The 22,290-nt window shown below is 42.1% G+C and overlaps 1 protein-coding gene across 2 annotated transcripts in view; it reads right to left on the reverse strand.

The window, feature by feature from the left end:
- Positions 1-309: 309 nt before the first annotated feature.
- Positions 310-22,290, reverse strand: part of GAD1 (glutamate decarboxylase 1) — a 54,995-nt gene continuing 33,014 nt past the window's right edge. For both annotated transcript variants that reach the window (XM_080668805.1, XM_080668806.1), the window contains exons 7-17: positions 17,148-17,260; positions 15,901-16,016; positions 15,733-15,812; positions 15,455-15,509; positions 14,071-14,187; positions 12,868-12,932; positions 7,804-7,882; positions 6,612-6,761; positions 4,240-4,347; positions 2,528-2,617; positions 310-1,737 (exon numbers count right to left, since the gene is read on the reverse strand). In XM_080668805.1, the coding sequence (XP_080524931.1) occupies positions 1,564-1,737; positions 2,528-2,617; positions 4,240-4,347; positions 6,612-6,761; positions 7,804-7,882; positions 12,868-12,932; positions 14,071-14,187; positions 15,455-15,509; positions 15,733-15,812; positions 15,901-16,016; positions 17,148-17,260 (1,147 nt within the window). In that variant the 3' untranslated portion in view covers positions 310-1,563. The remainder of the gene's footprint in view (positions 1,738-2,527; positions 2,618-4,239; positions 4,348-6,611; positions 6,762-7,803; positions 7,883-12,867; positions 12,933-14,070; positions 14,188-15,454; positions 15,510-15,732; positions 15,813-15,900; positions 16,017-17,147; positions 17,261-22,290) is intronic.

Here is a 22,290-nt window from a genome sequence, read left to right on the forward strand (position 1 = left end):
GCCTGGTACAGAGGAGGAAACATCTGTTGAGTGACTGAATGATTGGAATTCCAACACACAAATAGGAAAATGAGAAAGAGATGGCTTTTTTTCCCCTCCAGGCTTAACCTGCAAATTAAAAAAAAATTTACTATCATAATGATTTTATAAAAATAGAGCTCGGGAACCTATGACAGTGGGTTGAGTCCCAGCTTAATAAGGGTACCAAGTACCACCTAAAGTCAGCTGGTGGACAGTGAATGGGCCGCGGTGACTCAAGTAACTATAATTGAAAATCTCTCTTTTACATGAAAACAAACTGGAAGAAAATTTTGTTTCAGTTCTCCATGGAGAGCATTTTTATTTGTTTATATTCTTCTTGCATACTCTAAAACGTACAGTGTGAATTTCCTTTCCTCAGAACAGTGGCAAGGCTGGTCCAGTTATCTGAGCTCTTCAGAAGGTCTTCCGAAATGCTGCCTTAGGTTTGAGCTAAGCAAGTCACAGGGATTGGTCATGAACGACTACAAAATTACAGGCGATCTAGTTATTATCCAACAGTTACTAGAAAAGCATTGGGCACACGGACATACAGCCAGACAGAGAGGGTAACAGAAGAGCAGATGCTGTTTAAGTGATGGGATTTCCATATATACGGCTCTATGTACAGTATCAGAATTCTCTTACAGATAGTAAACTTAGGCTTACATCATTTTAAGGGCACTCTTATATAAGTACAAGTCTCACTAATTTTAATCTTTTCTCTTTGGCTCACAAATGCACGAAAATACCATAAACAGTTTTCAGAACTTACTGCATTCATATATAAATAAGATACATTACGAATGGGAAGAAAATACAAGACACCTCTTTAACATGGTAAATCTCTGAATATAAATAAGCAAATATTTCATATACCTACAATTAAACAGTCATTTAGATCATTACATGTGTTTTTCCCCCGCCCCAAGGTCAGACAACAGAGATATGCACAATCTACACAAATGAATTCCTAAAAATACAGCAACAGTACACCCGTAACAATGACTCTGCTACTAGTTTTCCTTAACCAGATACTAATGGGGAGGGTGTGACTCTTGTCACTGAGTGGTACTTTTTCTCATCCGTCATCACTTTAGGTGGGAAAAACAATGACAACAAGGTCAACTCCTGCTAACAGGATTTCCCTTGGTCCCTACAACACGACATCTGGAGGAACATCTTTCCCGGGGTTGTTGGGCGAGCTGGTTTGCAGCATGTCTGGCCCGTCAGGTAAAGTTAATTGTCTTGGAGTGGGAACATGCTGTGATCTATTACTAACATCCACTCGCTGTACATACATACATACATATATATAGAGAGAGGTATATATAACTGTACATATATACTGTGTTCCTAATGTGCAACTTTTTAAAAAGAACATTATTTCCTGCTAACTATCACGAGCTTAAGTAAGGGTTGAACAGTATTCAAGATATTATATTTTCCCTCAGTGAAATGGCCTATTGTTTTAGCAACTTGCCGAGGTGGCTCTAGCGTGCCAGGGGGAATGTGAACCCCCATGGCCTCATGTTCTACGGGCGGTTACAGATCCTGGCCCAGTCTTTCTATCTCCTCAATGAGGAAGTCGATGTCAGACTGGGTGGCGGCCGGGTTCGAGATGACCATCCGGAAGAAGTTGGCCTTGTCCCCCTGAGGCTGGTAGCCAACCATGGTCGTGCCAGACTCCATCATCAGGGCTTTGATTTTGGGAGCCACCTTGTGATGAAAACAAAACAAAACTCAAGGCTGATATTAACACCGCTCTTTTTACCAGTGCAGCCAGTTTCTTGGTTGGGAATAAAGGAGCAGTTTGCTTTTCACCTTTTGTGTTTACACTGACGTAAAGACAAAGAAATATTTTATATCTCAGTTTCTTCAGTGGCTAAGATCTAATGACCATTTGAGTCTACCCAGTCATACATTCCCTCAGAAATTTTGAAAGTCAGTCATAGAGCAATGTTAATAAAATCAAAATGAAAAACAAACAAACAAAAAAACCTCTTATGGGCAACTACACAAATTAAGGCTTCTGTATAATCAGAGCCCCAGATCCTGCCTGGCACACAGACAAATATTTGTTGAACGGCTGGATGGTTGGTATCTAAATGAAATATACCAACAAGTATCAATAATATACAAACTAGATATAGAATCAACAATCAGAATGAATCAGCATTAGAGTAGCCTTGAGTTTAGCAGAAGATATTGTAACAGACATAGTTGATTATGGAAGTTCCTAGGAATATGCATAGAATTCAATTGCCCTGCATACGGCCCCTTCTTGATGAAGAACACCATCCTCAGACAGGAATATGGAGGTTCCTGTTGTACCTGAACCACAGCAAGGGGACAACCCAGACCCAAGTAGAATGTAACAGGATGGCTCCCCACCAGCCCACGTCTTCAATTTTTATTTCTCCCCCATTAGAAGACAAATTATAGGAAAGCTATTCCGACCCACCAGAGAAATGCAAAGGGTGAGATGAGGCAAAGGAGAGAGCCATACCTTGTGGAGTTTTTCCCGTCGCTCAGGGCTGTCCGGCATGCTCCGGAGGCTTTGTGGAATGTACCAGAAACAGACATTTGTGTGCTCAGGCTGCAGAGATTTTCACAAACAAGCAAACGTACAAACAAAACAGAAAATTGTGAGAACTTGAGAGAAGGCTTCTGCCAAACCCCTATGGACCCTTGGTGGAATTCTCCCCGACCAGAAAAACCCACCAAAAAACAAGAAAAAACAGTGACATGTTAAAAATAATTACATTTGGGTAGTTTGAAAAAAGGGTACTATCCATTTGCCATTTTGTAGTGCCTAGGAGATTCTCAAAACACAATTTATTTTATTGATAAGTGAATGTTTTTTGGAGCTTACTACACTGATACTGAATCTTTTCTTGATAACTCTTGGTTGTCATAAAGAACATTAATACTGGTTCTAACCTGAAAGACGGGTAACTGTGATGAAGTGACAGTTAGTGTCCCTCCCTTAAAGATTCCTATGCTTCTCAGTTCTTCCGTATTCTTGCGACAGTTTTTCAGTTTCCTTCCTAGTTGCTGTTTGCCATCATTGTGCCTGTCTCTGACTGGCTTGAAACATCCCATTTGTCTTTAAGCTGCTAACAGAATATTTAAAATAATGTCAATGATCGCCCTAACCGGTTTGGCTCAGTGGATAGAGTGTCGGCCTGCAGACTCAAGGGTCCCAGGTTTGATTTCGGTCAAGGGCATGTACCTTGGTTGCGGGCACATCCCCAGTAGGGGGTGTGCAGAAGGCAGCTGATCGATGTTTCTCTCTCATTGATGTTTCTAATTCTCTATCCATCTCCCTTCCTCTCTGTAAAACATCAATAAAATATATTTAAAAAATAAAAAAATGTACCACGCTGTCCATTTGTGCATTTGACTGTGAATCATGTCTCAAAAAAAAAAAAAAATAATAATGTCAATGATCAGAGTGAGGTCCCATGGGTGAAGGGCATGAGTACTGTATCGTTGATGTGAACTGCTCAGATCCCCCTCCCCCATGCTGTCAGGCCTCTTTCTTCCTCATTTGGTGATTCTCCAGTATGCTCCTACTAGTCTAGACTGCCTAATAAATTGGCTAAGCTGAATGTAGGTGGTGTTATATTATATTGGAGTATGAGTGGATTTTCTTTTATTCAACACTGGCTCCTATTCAGCAATGGAAACATCCTTTGGTCAATTGCAAGCTCCATTAGGGCAGCAACCGTATTATCTTTTGGTCACTGCGATATAACTCAGCTCCTGGCATGGGGCGACCAATTCATGAGGAGCCAAACTTCCACACAGCGGCACTCAGTCAATACTGGTATAAGCACTTCATTATATACCATGTAGGTATGAACTCAGGGCAGACACGATTGCACCTTGCTCTCCTCATAATGAATCTATGTAAAGTAGAACTTCGCTTTAGAACCTGCCTTGGGAATCAAGCATATACCCATCCTATAAGCTTCTTGGAACTGAGAAGGATTCAGACCTGCCAAGGAAAGATCTCTTGTCTGCAAAGAGGTGATGGGGAAAAGTCATCCCAGTGCTACTGGGTGAAAAGTTCATGGACACAGAGAGAATTAAATGAATAGTGCATGAGAATGAAAATTCTGAAACAGCTTTTAGCAATGTTAGAAAATATGATTTTAGGAGCTTCCCTTGACAGATTTTCTGGAAATGCTCTATATCTAGTCCATGACAGCTTACCTCACCACTGAAAACCATCTCAAATTCATCTCTGTTTTTAATTTTGGCATAGAGGTATTCGGCCAGTTCCAAGCATTTGTTGATCTGATTTTCAAATCCCACTGTTCCCTGTTTAAAAAAAAAAGAAAAATCGAGTTTATTGGTGAGAGGTTGTATTTCCATTGGTGACGGGCATTTGAGAAGGCCAGGCTGTCCTTGTCTACTGGAAATGGACATAAGAATATTCTCGGAGATGGACAGGAAGCAGCATCTGACTGTGCGCAGCTTCTGCGCAGCTCAAGCGAAGTGTGCCTGCTCTCTTTTGAAGGCTCTCTAGTCTCTGGGCAGTTATTCTCAACAGGGCTCTTAGTTCCTGCTAGTTAGTCACAGCCTGGACCTGAAGTCTCTTTTCTGGTTTGCTTTAGGATACTGCTACTCAGTTTATAAACTGTAACTGGCCCATCATAAAATGAGTACAGAAGGTGAGATTTTGCAATAAGAAACTTATAGCAACGTGACAGAATAACTTTAACGTCTACTGAATTTAATTTTAAAAATTGGTGTTTGTACCTTGGATGCTTTTCATGTTGTTTTTTTTTTCTAGCAATTCATTTCTATTGTAACTGGCTCTTCACCACAGTTTGAGAAGCATTGCTTTAGATCCACCCTCTCCAGCAGTGAGTCCTGGTCAAACATGTCCCCACACTCCCAGGCAGGCTACCTTCCACAGCACAGAATCATCCTTTGTGCTGACAGGCAGGCAGGCAGATGGGGAAGCCACTGGTCTCAGTACATGCCCTGAGATGGCAATAGCTCCAACTATTGACGAAATGGTTGAGCATGAGTTTCAAAAGCCAGCATGGCTGATTAATAACAGCAGTGTGGAGGCTGTTGAGTGGGTCAGTGTTAACAAGAGCAGATGCACAGGCTGGCTTGTGGATTGCTAATGGGCCTGGGTGAAGTCCAACACTGGCAAAGCAGCAGTCACCGCTACGCGTACACCCTGGCCAGGCCACCTTCCACTTGGGAAGCAAGCCTGCACCAGGGGCCCCCTCAGCAACCGATTCACAAGGAGCCAAACTTCCAGCAGATGGCTCAAGGGGTTATTTTTAGGTAAAATAAATAGGTAAATGACTGAGACAGTGTGGTTATTATGTTTCTAAATGATAGGGCTCTTTCTCTTGTTGCTTATGGCTATTTGTATGTTTAAAATACCTATAATTCCTTTGTGGTAGATACCAAATCCAGACTATTTATATATTAAGACACAATGGCTACATGAGGGGAAAAAACTAATAATCTGTCAAATTCTTCCTACAGAGGAAATAGGTGACTAGATATTTCACTGGAAAGCCTTGTTTTGGTATTAGGTAAACCCAATCTTAAATCACAGAAATTAGTAAAGTCAATTTACAGTAGGTAAATAAAAATTGTAGATACAGTATACAGATGTAAATAAAAATTGCCTTTACTTGATTGCATAAAAGCACCTTTGAACAAATAGTAAAACGGTAATCCTCTCCCCTCTCCCATATTTTTGGGGAAATTCCAATAGTTAGCTCTTTTTTTTTTTTTTTTAGACACAGAAATGTAAACTGAATGGCTGATGAATGCAGATCCTGCATTCAGTCTAGCAGTAGGATTTCTTGGAATAAAGTATGTATTTTCCAGAATAGTGTATCAAGTACAAATAATGGGAAAGCCATATTTAAACAGAACTTAAAACTGTTCTCCTTTGCCCTAGCTGGTTTGGCTCAGTGGATAGAGTGTTGGCCTACAGACTGAAGGTTCCCAGGTTTGATTCCAGTCAAGGGCACATACCCAGGTTGTGGGCTTGATCCCCAGTGGGAGGCATGCAGGAGGCAGCTAATCAATGATTCTCTCTAATCATTGATGTTTCTATCTCTCTCCCTTTCCCTTCCTCTCTGAAAATCAATAATAAAAAAACCAAAATTGTTCTGTTTTGTTCATTTGTTTTGATACATTCATTGAATATATCCCATGATTGGAGGCCTCATAAAGGCATTCAGGGTTCTGTTCACATCAGTGCAGTAATTTTATCTTTATCTGTTTCTATATCTACACTAAATAACTTCAGCATCCCGGAGGATTGCTGTCGAAGTCTGTATCTTGGCATCATTTTTAGTTGTTATCAGAGAAAGTTATAAAAAAAAACACTTCATGCTAATTCAAACTGAGGAGATTGAATGGAGGAAGGGAGAATTTGACATGAGGAAGAAAGTGACTTCATTCGCAAAGAAAATACAGTTAACTCAATTATCTAGATATTGATTGAACACATAGTGAGTTATCTGTGATACAACTTTGCCTCTCTTTTACCAGTCTGTGCAAATTACATTTCTGCTCTATTTCTTGAATTCCCTTTTTCTTACCTTTGCTTTCCACATCAGCCAGAATTTGAAAATGTCCACGTGACGGCCACACTGAATTGCCTTGTCCCCAGTGTCATAGGAGACATCATATTGCTTGTCTGGTTGGAAGAGGTAGCCTGCACACATCTGGTTGCATCCTTGGAGTATCCCCTATCATGCAATTCAAGACAGGCATGAATCTGTATCCACAGGTCAGAGATGTGTGGCTTTGAAGCAGGGCTGGCTGGACTTGGGGTCACATGCAACTTTCCTAATGTCTTACGAGCTCTTGCGCATATTCTCACGTTCTTCTCTAAAACCACTCTTGCGAAAACCTTCGCCCCTTTCCCCGTGTCACTCTCATTAGAAAATAATCTTTTGTCTCAGATGCCAACACAAGGACCCCACTGTCCCTCTTAGAGACATTTGGAAATATGTGTGGGTGTTTTGGGTTGTTTCAAAGTCTGGGAAGTGCTATGGCATTCAGTGGGCAGGGGATAGAAACTTCCTGCAGTGGGTGGGAAAGTCTCATGTTGGGAAGAACTTTCCCCCACAAAAGCATCCTTCTGATCTTTTCCTCTATGCAGTTAGAGGTCCTCTGATGAGGAGTGGAGTAAAGCGCTCGTGCAGGTTCTGGCTCCTACAGGTTGGTGACAGATTCTTTGGGTTGCCTCAAGTGTGCAAAAGTTTCCCTTTGAGGGCAGGGTGCTGTTATTAGATGCTTCTGGAAGGGAATACGCTACTGACACATTTACAGAAGCTTTTGGTCAACAGTCCTCGGTCCTCTGAGTTGACATTTGTAACATGTAAAGGTCATCTTTATCTCAGCTCTTGGGCCACAAATTCATGTTAAGAATGTTCCAGTGACCCCTTTGTTGCCCTCACTCAGGTTCCAATTGCTCTCACTTTGTTTGTATAAACATGAAGGAATGTGAAATGAAATAATGCCCTGAGAGTTTCTGTCACTGACAGGGCCTGAGCCCCGAACAAGGACGGACAGCAGAAGGCGAGAGCCTAGAGGAGGCACGAGATTAGCTGAAGATTAACAGATAAAGGCAGGGAAGAACAGCAATGGCGGTCCTAACGGGGCGGTCATTGTGTGAGTTTGTCACCGAGTACTGTATCAAGACCCCATGCTTTTCTCTTCTTGTGCCTTCTAAACTTTAATAAAGGGTGTGCAGGCCACCAGCTCATCGCTGGAGGGAGTACAGACCTTCTCCTTGACGAGAATGGCGGAGCACTGCAGCAGCACGCCCATCATCTTGTGAGGGTTCCAGGTCACCGAGCTGGCCCTGCAAGAAGCATGTGACACTCTGAGACGGTGCAGGAATCAGCAAGAGACCGTCCTCTTAAGGAAAACACCACCCTAGGCAGCCCACGTTTTCGATGCCTAGAGGTGAACAATTGTTTTGCAAGCAGTCTCAGGGTACTGAGTGACAGATTCCCTCTTCTAAACAACAGCTGTTCTTAACGGTGAACGTTTACGAAGAACTTGCTGTGTGTCCTATTACTGTGGGAGCTTTGCAGGCGTTATGCCAGTGTGGTGTCATGGTTTAAAACTCTGGACTTTGGAGCCAAACTGTCCGAATCTGAATCCTGGCTCTGACATTTGCTAGTTTGGGAAAGTTACATAACTCCTCTGTGCCTCAGTTTCCCCATCTGTAAAATGGGGGGTATTTGTCACAGAATTGAATCAAGGAGAAAATGAGTTAATAAATACATATTGCTAATAACTGTGCCTGGAATACTTAATTCTCACAACAACCCTATGATGTAGGAATTACTGTCTATTTTAGATGGAGAAACTAAGGCACAAATGGGTTAAATACATCACCCAAAGGCACAGAGCTTGGAAGTGTTGGAGCCAAGATTCAAGTCCAGGAAGTCAAATTGCACAGCCAGTGCTCCTAACCCTTCTGCAGCCTGCCTCCCTCTCCGCCACAGACTCTGGCTGCTTCTGCCTTCGGTTCTTATTTATAAAATGGGCTGGCCATGCTGATCTACCTACTTATGAGGCAGTGAGTAGAGTGACACTTAAAAGCAAGGATCAATTAGGCAGCTCTAGACTTTGACTATGTAGCAGCTTTGTTTAAATGCTAAATGAACATGACATTGCCAGTTTAGGCCGCAATGATAGCTTAACAAGCGTGGTCTCCTAGCAACCGCATCACTCTGTTAGTGAGCGGCACACTAGCGAGGACATTACGGAAACAACTAAGTATCCTGTATGATGACTACAATTGGGTAACTCGCTTCGGTGGTTTACAGACTCCTTCCCAATGGCCCGGCCCACAGCTGGGCTCTGTGCTTCCATACGTGAAGGATGTTCTCCCCAGATGGAGCACTCGGCTCTGAAGTACACTGACTCTCTCTCCCTAGAGCTAACTCTTGCTGTGAATTTTTAACCTCTCCATCTCGCCTAGGTCCTTTAGAGGGAAAATAGTGTACATGTGTGACGACAGCGTGTGTGCTGTGTTTCAAAGATAAGAGAGAAAGGCCTGAGGTCCTGTTGCTCTAAGTGGGTAAGAAAGAAAACCTTTGAGAAAGAGACCTATGAGAAGTTGACTAAGTGCTTATCTCATTAAAATGCATCATGAGTCGAGCCATATTTAAAAGGTAGTCGATTTAATCAATTTTCTCATAGCTCTCATCCCTGAGTCATTAAAAATTATATTTAGACCTCATAAAATGCCTTAAATTAAGTGGTTTTGAGTGTCCTAAATGTCTGAAGTAAATGACTCTTTGCTGCCACAAATGGAAACTAACAAGACATGATATGGATTCAATTTCCTTCAGAAGACATACATGCTTTAAAATGTTAGATAAGAAAAAGGCTAGTGCAAAATGTTCCTACACTCAAGGATGGAAAATAAAAATTGCCGGATAAACCTAATGTACAGTTGGACTGGTTCTTCTATATTGAATATATTATCCTCCAAGTTACAGAGTCAAGTAACTATGGCACAAAGGGTCAGTCCCACGCACTTTGACACTGGCTTTTCAAAACTGGCCCAGCAGGGAAGAGGCACAGCACAGGTAACAAAACCTCCGTGAGAGAAGCCACCGTGTGCGTTCCCCGATGCCGCTCCCAGTCCACGCTCTAGCCTTGTCTGCTCTCCCCTGGCACTTTGCTCCAGCCACACTGGCCTCTTTGATGGTCCTCCAACTTGCCAAGAACATTCCTGCCTCAGGCCTTTGCATCTGCCCTTCTCTGTACCCTTGCTTCCTGTCTCCCTTTATCTGCTGAAATGTCACCTCCTCAGAAAGGCCTCTGACTACACTGCCTCAAGCAGCATGCCTTGCCCTCCCTGTTATTTAACTGTTTTATTTTTTCCCTCTGAGATAGATGCAGTATCTCTTTGTTTGTGAACATCCAGCCCACTGGAACGTAAGCTTCGGGAGGGTAAATCTCTCAGTTGATAACACCTTCCATATATTGCCATGTGTTCCTACATGTAGCAGATACACATTTTTTAGAAAAGTGCCATGCATGGCTAGACTAGAGACAGGCAACCAAATATTCACATCCATGTCTTCCTGGCTCATGATAAGTGCTCAGTAAGTATTTGCTGAATCAATGGGATCAATACATTGGAATCAGGTCAAAATCACATTCAGCTGAGCACACCCACCAAACTTGAATGGTGAACAAGAAAATAAGTACGTTGGATGAGCGAATTGTCCTACCCTTCTCGCAGTAGTAAGCTTAATGAGAAAGAAGAGTGAGGGGAGAAACCAAGATGGCGGCATAGGTAAGCACTTAGGCTGCTGACTCGCACAACAATTTCGAAACTACAACTAAAAGACAGAACGGACACCATCCAGAACCACAGGAAAGCTGGCTGAGTGAAAATTTTACAACTAGAAGGAAAGAGAAAAGCTCACAGAGAATTGGAGGTACGGCAAAGGGTCTTCGTGCGCACAGAGAGGAAGGGCGGCTGAGAGCCTGGCTGACTTTCTCTGGCAGAAGGGGGAAGGAAGCCCCCGACCGCACTGAACCCCAGTTCTGACTGCACTGAACCCCAGTTCCAGGCGAGCCCCTGGGGACCCACGCTCTTACGGGGGGAATCTGGACTCTCGGGCGGAGACTCGGGAGCCGGGGAAGGCAGAGGTCTGAAGGCGCGTGCGTTCCAGTGCGCACAAAGGCTGCGGAGGTTGCCACAGGCTTTCCCTAGTGGAAGGGAGTCAGAAGCTCCTGACTGCACTGAGCCCCAGTTCTGACTGCAGTGAACCCCAGTTCCAGGCAAGCCCCTGGGGACCCACGCTCTTGTGGGGGGAATCTGGACTCTCGGTTGGACACTTGGGAGCCAGGGAAGACAGAGGTCTGAAGGCGCGCGTGTGCGCGCAAGGGCAAGGCTGACGGGAAGCCAAGACTGTCTGCTCCGCCCTGAGACTCCACCCCATCCACGCTGAGCACAGAAGCTATTGCAATTTGGCAAGTCTAATCCTATAAGGCTGTCTCCAGCACCAAACTTCTCCCAGCATAGACACAGCTGATCCTTACAGCCAACTGGCCTGGAGGTCAATTCCTCCCAGTGATACCAACAACAATCAAGACTTAATTACAACAAGGCTGTACACACAGTCCACAAAGGGGTGCACCAAGAGTGTCCACCTCAGGTTAACTGGGGAGGCAGACCCACTGGGCCATATAGGAAACCTAGCACACAAATCTACCCTACCAACTCAGGGAAGCAGTGAAAATGCGGCATCAAAGAAACAGATCATAAATGAAAGAAATGGAGAAAAACAAACGACTGGATATAGAATTCAAAACCACGGTTATAAGGCTTTTTAAGAATATCCTAGAAAAGGCTGATAAATATAACGAGACCCTCGAAGATATGAAAAAGGACCAATTAGAAAGTAAACATACACTGACTGAAATAAAAAATATTATACAGAGGCCCAAAAACAGACTAGAGGAACACAAGAATCAAGTCAAAGATTTGAAATACAAAGAAGCAAAAAACACTCAACCGAAAAAGCAAAAAGCAAAAAAAAAAATCCAAAAAGTTGAAGATAGTGTAAGAAGACTCTGGGACAACTTCAAGCGTACCAACATCAGAATTATGGGGGTGCCAGAAGAAGAGAGAGAGCAAGATACTGAAAACCTATTGGAAGAAATAATGACAGAAAACTTCCCCCACCTGGTGAAAGAAATAGACTTACAAGTCCAGGAAGCGCACAGAACCCCAAACAAAAGGAACCCAAAGAGGACCACACCAAGACACATCATAATTAAAATGCCAAGAGCAAAAGACAAAGAGAGAATATTAAAAGCAGCAAGAGAAAAACAGTTAATTACCTACAAGGGAGCACCCATACGACTGTCAGCTGATTTCTCAACAGAAACTATGCAGGCCAGACGGGAGTGGCAAGAAATCTTCAATGTGATGAATAGCAAGAACCTACAACCAAGATTACTCTACCCAGCAAAGCTATCATTCAGAATGGAAGGTCAGATAAAGAGCTTCACAGATAAGAAAAAGCTAAAGGAGTTCATCACCACCAAACCAGTATTATATGAAATGCTGAAAGGTATTCTTAAAAGAAGAGGAAAAAGAAAAAAGTAAAGATAAAAATTATGAACAACAAATACATATCTATCAACAAGTGAACCTAAAAATCAAGTGAATTAAAAACCGGAGGAACAGAATAATCTGGTGAATATAATAGAATCAGGGGCATAGAAAGGGAGTGGACTGATAATTCTCAGGGGGAAAGGGGTATGGGGAGTTCATGAAGAGACTGGACAAAAATCATACACCTATGGATGAGGACGGGGGGGGGGGAGGTAAGGGTAGAAGGTGGGGTGGGAACCGGGTGGAGGGGAGCTATGGGGGGAAAAAGGAGAAACAATTGTAATAATCTGAATAAAGATTTATTTAAAAAAAAAAGAAAGAAAGAAGAGTGAAATGTACCATTGTAAACTCTCATTTCGCCTCCAAATCTCCCCACTGCTTGATTTCTTATCTCTTCTACCTGAGCACCTGGCAATCACATTCATTGTTGTGCTTATCACATTGGGTTGTAACTATTTGTTTACTTGTCTCTCTCTCTAACTTATAAACTCATTGAGGTGAGGACTCATTTGACTGAGAAATCAATCATAACCGATCTCCCAGTGCCTGGCACACCATAATTGCTCAATAAATCTCTATTGAGCAAAATTGAGCTCAGTCAGATGAAATAAGATGTTGGGGACATCAGCAGACTCAGTGGCATAACATGTTTAATGGCCCAAATGGGAGGAGGCCCAAACTCTGGCCCTTACCTTTCTATGCCACTGAGTTTATGACGGTGCTTCCTGGACATGAGCAGCCCACCGCCCCAGGCAGCCTGTGAGGACAGAGAAAGGAGAGGGAGGGGGAGTCGTGACATTTAAGAATCCAAACCAGTCACTCCACACCTCTACTAAAACATGAGAAAGTAAATGGTGAAAAACATAAGCTTCTCTGACAAAAGAAACCCACACTGATTGTTCAACCAGTGGCATTTGTAATTCATCACTTGTCAGGTCTTCAAAAGTTCCTCCAGGTTAAAGTCAGAGTAGCTATGAGGGACACAGGTAAATCTGGTCTGTGGTGCCAGGACTCAAAGGCCTAGAGCACGCCGGGAGGTCAGAGACACTCAGTGAGCCCCAGGGTGGCTCTGGGAGGGACACAGACTGGTGCCTGCTATCAGATTCTCCCCATGGTAGGAGTCTAAGGGCTTCTGTAAACTCAGAAAGCAACAGCCCTGCCAGGCTGGGACGTCCCGCCACAGCTCCTGCAGCATCAAGACATTTTGTGGGTACCCTGGTGCGTAAGTTTACTGAACAGCTTGGGACACAGCCTTTGTCAGTCATTTGTTCAATAGTACCACAGATTATCCAATTGTCCGGTTGTGAGAAGTTATATCCATAAGAGAACAGAGCGAGGAAAAAAGAAAAAAAAATGCACTCAGTCATGCATGTGAAAAATGTACCTTTTGTGTTCCTGGGAAAGTTTGGGACTACATCTCTTAGCTGATAACACCTTCCATATACTGTCTTATTTTTCCCTACAGGTACCAGATATATATATATTTTTCAATAAAAGTGTGTCATAGATGGCTTACTGAAGGCAGCTAGCCGAGCGTCCAGATTCATGGCCACTTTCTTCATTGTATCTTATATTCCTTCCCTCTGAAATCAGTTATAGTTCCCTCTGCAGCTATGTGTCCAGACAAAAGCTACTTGGGAAGGTGATAAGAGACCATATTCTAAAATGAATCCCAGGAGATAGCAACTGGCCATAAGGGAGTGCATGAGTCTCAGAGGATGCACAGGCCTGTGGCGCGTCCAGTGGTGAACACCGGCTCGGAGCCAGAGAGGAGGGGAACTAATGTGGTGTGGAGAGAGAGCCAGCTGGGCAGTGGGAGACGCTTGAGGCAAATCACAAAGCAGAACCGCGTCCACCCCCATGGGCTGGGCCACGCTGTGAGTTACAGCACTTACATCGACATGCAGCCAAAGGTTATATTTCTCACATATATCTGCAATCTCCTGTATCGGATCAAAGGCTCCATAAACAGTCGTGCCAGCAGTTGCATTGACATAAAGAGGAACATATCCCTATAAGGCAAGAGAGACAGGCTGATTAGTCTCTTTAACCTCTCTCCTTTCCACAGGAGGTAGATGGATTGCAGTAGCATTTATTCAAAGATCAGCTGTGGTATCAGACACTCTATCTGGCAGTTCTTCGTTGGTGCATTTACTCATTCATTCATTTATTCAACAAATAGTTTTTGAGCGACGTTTTTGTGCCAAGCCCTGTTGTAGATGCAGGGAACACCGCAGTGAGCAAAAGAGATGAAGACTTCTGTCCTCGTGGAGTTTACGTTCTAGTGGACAGTGACAGAGAGCAAACAAAATCAAATAAGCAAAATACACAGTCTGATAGTGACAAGGTCTTTAGTGAACAATAAAGCAGGGAAGAGAAATAACAAGTTTAACGTGTTAGGCAGGTAGTTCTGAATAGCATCTGGACACTGTACAGTTTAGAAGCTGTGTTATTCTAAGTGTACTGATTTAATAATAGCACTGGAGCATTGCTTGGTTATTTAAAACCAGTCTATACACTGTTTCACTAATAGTGGACATGGTAAAATGTGTTGATGTGAACAAGAAATAAACAAGGAAGTGGCGTCAGACAGACTGGGGGAAATCTGTGAGTCCTACATTTTATTGAAGCTCAGCTCCACCTCTACTCCTTGCTCAGTCCTAGTGACATTTCCATTCATCCCCCTACTGAAACCCCAGCAAACAACTATAATTAGAGAAGGAGGCACAAGAATGTAACCAAAATTATGAGTTGGTAAATGGTTTGACAACTATCTGGCACTGCCTTGTGGATACATCTGTGCTATGAGATTTTTTTGTTTAATAGACTTGACTGAGGCTGATTCACCAAGTATCATGGTCCACCTGGCAGGGCATGGAAGTACTTTGTTAAACAAAATCCTAAGCTAAAATGATACTTGTTAAAATGAGATTATACTAAGAAGAAGTGAGTGAAAACCACAATAGGTTGTATCTTCATGGTGCTTGAGTAGTGGATTTATTGAAGTACATAAAACTAATCATTTGGCACAATTAAGATAGGACAAGAGGTTTAATGTCTGAAATTTTAATTTTTCAAAAAACCCGATATGGTATAGACACAGCTTTAAAGCCAAATCATCTCACAAGTTGGAAATAAATAAATATCTAAGAATAGAATTTTAGAAACACAATAAAATAATTTCTTATACTATCAAAGATTTTTACTGTCTACAGCAGAGAGAAGGTATTTTAAAAAATTTGTATTCACCAGAGTTTAGATGTACCATAGAGTATATACCTTTTGCTTGGCTTCAAGAATTTTTGCCTCTAAATCAGCAGGAATTATCTTCCCCCTGTAATTATTATAAAAGGAGAGAAATGAAAATGAAAAATCAATGAGACTGCACACGAAAAAAACTTCAGCAGCAGCAAAAAGTAATTTAATCGGATATTTTCAACAGACCATTAGCAGCTTGGCACACTGTACTGAGTCAGTCCTTAAGCACAATAAAACAAATTTAACAGATGAACACATTGCATACATCAAGAACCTAATAGTCACTATCCCCTGCCTACCTTTCATTGCACTTTATCAAAATCACATTGTCGGTTCCAAAGCCAAGCGCAGCCCCAGCCTTTTTTATGGAGTAGTGACTCTGCAACGAACAGAGGCTGGAGGTTAGATGTTCGACAGTCCCGTGGAAAACACCATACATAATCCATGAGCAAGAGCACCCGACTCACATGTTCTGAGGTGAAGAGGACCAGGTTGGGCATGGCTGCCATGCCCTTTGTCTTAACTTCTGGGAAGTATTTGTATCGCGCTGCCATGATGCTGTACATGTTGGATATGGCTCCCCCTGTCGGCAAGCAGACACATTGGGTGGTTGTTGCAGCTCCTTCGTTATTGTTTCTAACAGCAAAGGCTAAGCTGGTGTCTCAAGAGACAAGGGAGGTCAGAAATGGGGAAGACAATATTCTGATAGGATTTGATGGCTTCCCTATTGCCAGGACTTCCCTCTGGACCCTTTGCCCAGGGAATATAGTCGTCACACTCCTTACCAAAGCCATCTAGGCAATTTGGTTAGAGGTGCATCACGTACTCCAGTGCCTGCCCCACCTGAAGCCTAGATAGAAATATAAGAGGTGGCAGTGGCTGGAAAGAGAGAGGTGAGTTACAACTTCTCTGCTTCTGCTCTCTGCTCAATCTATTTACTGAATGAAGATTAATTTGTTCTCTGAGTCAGAAAGACAGAGAAAGAGAGAATTATGGAGCCTACTGAAGGAAATGGTGACATTGCCTGGATACCCTTCCAAGAACAGCCCAACTGAGTCATTTGGGAGAGCTCTAAGTTGATTAAAATAAAACCAAACTTGTGTTTACTTAAATAAAGACACAAGGAGAAGTCAGGTAGCTAGGTACATCTGGCCAGCACAAACTAATTGCTTTTGCATCAATTACCTGACAAATTAAACAGGCAAATTGGTGGTTGGCTTGAATTGTCTGGACAAGTGTAATTCTTATTTATTTCCACTTGAATACAATCACACTGTCTCTGACACCATCCCAAACTCCTTCCTACTTTCCTTCCTGTTCTTGTTTTTAAAATTCTTATTGTATCCTTTGAACTAGAGATCAAAGTAGATAAACTATTTTGGCAGAAATTGATTAGTCAATTGACAGCCTTGATTCACTTATCCTCAGCTTAATCAAACCATTGTTGACAAACTGGAATTATTTAGCATAATTTAGACACAGTCTTTCTCCGTTTGGACAGGTTTAGGCACAGCCTTTGTTGGTTAGTACACACAGAAGGTAGCATTGTTGCTAGCTTTCACCCTGACAAAGATAGGAAGGCAGAGTATCCAAAAAATCTTTAAAAGTCATTATTCTTCCATGAACTCACTCTGTGGTTACTACTCTCAAAAGGGTCCTAAGGATCCATACTACAAACCTGTAGGGGAGTCAGGGAAACAGAACAGAAACTTACCAGGAGAAAATATTCCATCACCATCTTTATTTGACCATCCAACTATCTCTCTCATCTTCTTAAGCGTTATTTGCTCCATGAGGACAAACACTGGAGCAATTTCATAAGTAAACCTGGAAAAGTGGTAAAAAATGAATGAAAATAAAGAAGCCAACTACTTATTTGGAGAACACAGATGACTGGTTTAATATTTGTACTTGGGATCTAAGAAAAAAAAAAGGTTCAAAACCACTAAAACAATTCATTTCCTGGAAATGCATTAAGTCACCAATCATAAAATGTCAGAAACCAGCCTGTGTTACCAAAAGAGGTGGTTGAAGTGCCTGCCCTATGATTTTTCACCAACAAAATATATTCTCATTTAAATGGAATGCCTTAAGTTCACCCAGAGAAAAATAATGAAAGAAAATTACTTTTCTGGGTCCCTTTCACCTCTGAGATTGTAGTATGACGCAAATGTTAATGGGAAAAAAATGTATCCTAACATTCATATAAAATTGATTTGCAACATTAAAAAAACACACACCTTGACTGCCAATTTCCCACTTGTAGAATCTATAAAACCCAGAGCCAAACTCTATCTTTTAAAAAACAATGTAAACATCTGGAAGCTAACTGTGAAGATAATTGGAAATATTGACCCAGGTTTTAAAGATCTCAATTTAGATAGAGGGAATAATGGCGGCGGAATAGACAGACGTGTTCCGAGCCTTGTCCCGGAGCAGAAAGAAAGAACAGCTGAGGGACGCACAAGGAGTGTTTGTTGGCTGGTTGGGAGACAGCTGAATTCCAGAAGGAGGTGGGGGACTGCTGAACGGGGTTCCCCTGACCTGGCAGCACCAACTGCGGCTGGGTCCCCTCCCGGAGCTGCGGGCTTGGACGCGGAGTCTGCGCCATCTTGATCCGGGAAGTGGAGCTTATCTGAAGCCTGAGAATCCACAACTGCGGCACCCCAGGAACAGCTGCGAGCCCCAGAACAACGCTCCCCAACTGGCGCAAGCACACGGGTTCAGAGGAGCTCTACACTCCACCACGGAAAGGTCAGATTTCGCCTGGGATAAGGTGAGGTCTCTGGTCCCGGCGGGAGAGAGGAACGCGCGTTTTGCGGGAGCTGGAGGACCAGGGAAGTCTGTGCCTAGAAAAATCCGTGGCTGTAGGGGCTGGCGTGATCTGTGATTGTGGAAAGGGGTCCTCAGAGCTGCTAAGAGAAGGGCACTCTAAAAAGCAACCCATTTTGATCTGAAGTGCAGGGACACCCTAAGAATTTCAGGCTGTCCAGACTTACGCGCAGCCCGTGCGCTCCCTTTGTGCCTGGGTTTACTCGCAGTCCTGGAGTTCGCACACTTGGGCTTTTTCCTCTTCAAATCCTTGCTTCTGATTACTAAGCCCAATACATAGGATCACCCAGTTGGGGACACCCTGGGAGACTGCAGGGGAAAGTTGTTTTTCTGGAACCTGGGGATCGGAGCGGGGAGTGACCATCAGAGAGTCAGCTCTGAGGCAGACCACGCCCACAGGCCGGTGGCAGTGCCACAGAGAAAAAAGGCTCTAACACTGCCTAGAGAGGCCATAGATAGACCCGGAAGTCAATCCAGAAACACTGCCACCCAGGGGCTGAATCACAAATTGACTCTTGCGTAATCAAAAATAAAGGAATACGAGAAATTAAGACACACCGCCTGCTTAAAATCAGGACTGGCTTACAACACCGAAGAGCAGTGGATCGCAGGGAACTGCAATACTGTCTGGACTGAGAAACAGGCGTGCCAAACAGAAAAACAGAGGAAGTGAATGACCTTCACTACTTCACATTTTATTTTTACCTTTTATTTTTTTATTTTTTTTTATTTTCATTTTTTGCATCCTTTAATCAAGAAACTTTTTTTTCTTTTTTCATCACTTGATTTTACCTTTTTAATGATTACATTTTTATTTTCAATCCGTATTATTACTACTGCTATTTTATCTTTTTTTTTTAAAGTGTCATTTTATTTTCTCTTCATTTTATTTTGGGATTAGGGTTCTACATTCTATTTTTTATCTTTCCTTTAGCATCGTTTTACTCTATCTCAACTCTACCTTTAGGCCATCACTCTCTTCCTAACCTCCCCCTTTTCAGTGTCCTGTTTGTCTTACCCTTTTACTGCTTTAGATTTTCCCTATTCTTTCTGTTTACCCCTTGTTAAAATTTCACCCTACTTACATATCTAATCTCTAATCCCCTGCTCCAAGTCCACATACACCTCTCCCTTCGCTGTCTGAGCTATCCATAAACTTGTCCTTCTCTCTGTCCTTTTGTTGTTGTTTGCTTGAATGTAGATTATATCCAATTTTTATGCTGTTTTTGTGAGATTGTTTTGCTTATTCTTCTTTTGTTTATTTTTTTGTTTGTTTTGTGCTTCAGCTTTCCCTTGCCTCAATCCATATTAGTTGGTGTTGTAGTTTGTATTAATCCCCAGGCACTTGTTGCTGGCATTTGCCGGGATTAGTGATTGTTCTATTGGAGTTTTATCCCCAATATATATAGTCTGTTCCCCTTTCTCTCTTAGTCACTTTCTTGTCTCTCTTACTTTTTTTTTTCTCTTTACTTTCCCTTTTCCCAATTTCATTTTCACACTCCTTTTTTCTTTTTTTCTTTCTTTCTTTCTTTTTTCCTCTTCTTCTTTCTCTCCTATCACCTAATTTGCCTTTCTCTGGTGGTCACCTTTATTGGAGGTTATTAATATCGTGAATACATTTCTGTTCAGTGCCTTGTGAGTTGTACCTGGTAGTGCTGTATTTTGTGCCTTTAAATCAACCCAGGAGAGAGAGAACTACATAACCAGACACCCAGAGAAGAGAGACCATGGGGAGACAAAGAAGCAGCCCGCATATGAAAGAAAAGCAGGCATCACCAGAAAAGGAAGTAAACGAAATGGAGGCAAGCAACCTTCCAGAAAAAGAATTCAGAGAAATGGTCATAAGGTGGCTGAAAAGAATGGAAGACAAATTCGACAATATGAGCAAGAACCAAGAGGAAATGAAGAAGAACCAAGAAGAAATGAAAAATGACATCGCTGCTGTAAAGAACTCAATAGAAAGCATCAAGAGTAGACTAGAAGAAGCAGAGGACCGCATCAGTGAGCTAGAAGACAAGATGGAAAAAAATACCCAAGAAAAGCAACTTCTAGAAAAAAAAATTAAAAGGCAGGAGGAGAGTCTAAGGGAACTTTGGGACAACACGAAACAAAACAACATCCGCATAATAGGGGTTCCAGAAGGAAAGGAAGCTGAGCAAGGAATAGAAAACCTCTTTGAAGAAATAATGACAGAAAATTTCCCAGATATAGGGAAGAAAAAACCCACACAAATCCAAGAAGCTCACAGAGTCCCAAGCAAAATGAACCCCAAAAGACCGACGCCAAGGCACATTATAATTAAATTGGCAAACACCAACGACAAAGTAAGAATCTTAAAAGCAGCAAGAGAGAGACAGAAAGTTACATACAAAGGAACCCCCATCAGACTAGCAACTGATTTCTCAACAGAAACTCATCAGGCCAGAAGGGAATGGAATGAAATATACAAAGTCATGCAAAGGAAGGGGCTGAATCCAAGAATACTGTACCCAGCAAGGCTGTCAATCAAAATTGAAGGTGAAATCAGGAGCTTCACAGACAAAAAAGGACTAAGGGAATTTATTACCACCAAACCAGCAATGCAAGAAATGCTAAAGGGTCTACTGTAAAAAAGAAAGAAAGAAAGAAAGAAACAGGAAGCGAAGAAGTAACACAGGGGTAAAGAATAGGAATGGCGACAAATAAGTACCTATCAATAATAACTTTAAATGTAAATGGATTAAATGCCCCAATCAAAAGACATAGGGTAACAGATTGGATAAGAAAACACGACCCATATATCTGCTGTCTACAAGAAACCCACCTCAGAAAAAAAGACGCACACAGACTGAGGGTGAAGGGATGGAAAAAGGTTTTCCAGGCAAATGGAACTGAAAAAAAAGCTGGGGTAGCAATACTTATTTCTGACAAATTAGATCTCAAACTGAAGGACATAACAAGAGATAAGGAAGGCCATTTCATAATACTAAAGGGAGCAATCCAACAAGAAGAAATAACTCTGGTAAACATATATGCACCCAATACAGGAGCACCCAAATACATAAAAAAACTCCTGGAGGATATTAAGGGAGACATTGACAGCAATACAATCATAGTAGGAGACTTTAATACCCCACTATCACCATTGGACAAATCCTCTAAACAAAACATCAGCAAAGAAACATCAATCCTAAATGACTCACTAGACCAGATGGAATTAATTGACATCTTCAGAACATTTCACCCCAAAGCCACAGAATATACATTCTTCTCAAGTGCACATGGGTCATTTTCAAAGATAGACCATATGTTGGGACATAGGCAAAGTCTCTTCAAATTCAAGAAGATAGAAATCATATCAAGCATCTTCTCAGACCACAGTGGCATAAAACTGGAAATCAACTACAATAAAAACAACCCAAAGAAATCAAACACATGGAGACTAAACAGCATGCTATTAAACCATGACTGGGTTACCAGAGAGATCAAAGAAGAAATAAAAAACATCATGACAACAAATGACAATGAAAACACTACAATCCAAAATTTATGGGACACAGCGAAAGCAGTCTTGAGAGGGAAGTTCATAGCTCTACAAGCCTACTGCAAAAAACAAGAAACAGGGGTAATAAATTACCTAACCCAACAACTCAAAGAGTTAGAAAAAGAGCAACAAGAAAAGCCCAGTGTAAGCAGAAGGAAGGAAATAATAAAGATCAGAGCACAGATAAACGACATAGAGACCAAAGAAACAATACAAAAGATCAACAAAACCAAGAGCTGGTTCTTTGAAAGGATAAACAAGATTGATGAACCTCTAGCCAGGCTCACCAAGAAGCAAAGGGAGAGGACCCAAATAAACAAGATCAGAAATGAAAGAGGTGAAATAACAACAGATCCCGCCGAAATACAAAGGATTGTTAAAAATTACTACGAACAACTCTATTCCAACAAACTGGACAACCTGGAGGAAATGGACATATTCCTAGAAAAATATAACCTTCCAAAACTCAATCAGGAAGAATCTAAACAGCTCAACATGCCAG

Source organism: Plecotus auritus (genome assembly GCF_963455305.1).
Source record: "Plecotus auritus genome assembly, chromosome: 5".
Lineage (NCBI taxonomy): Eukaryota > Metazoa > Chordata > Mammalia > Chiroptera > Vespertilionidae > Plecotus > Plecotus auritus.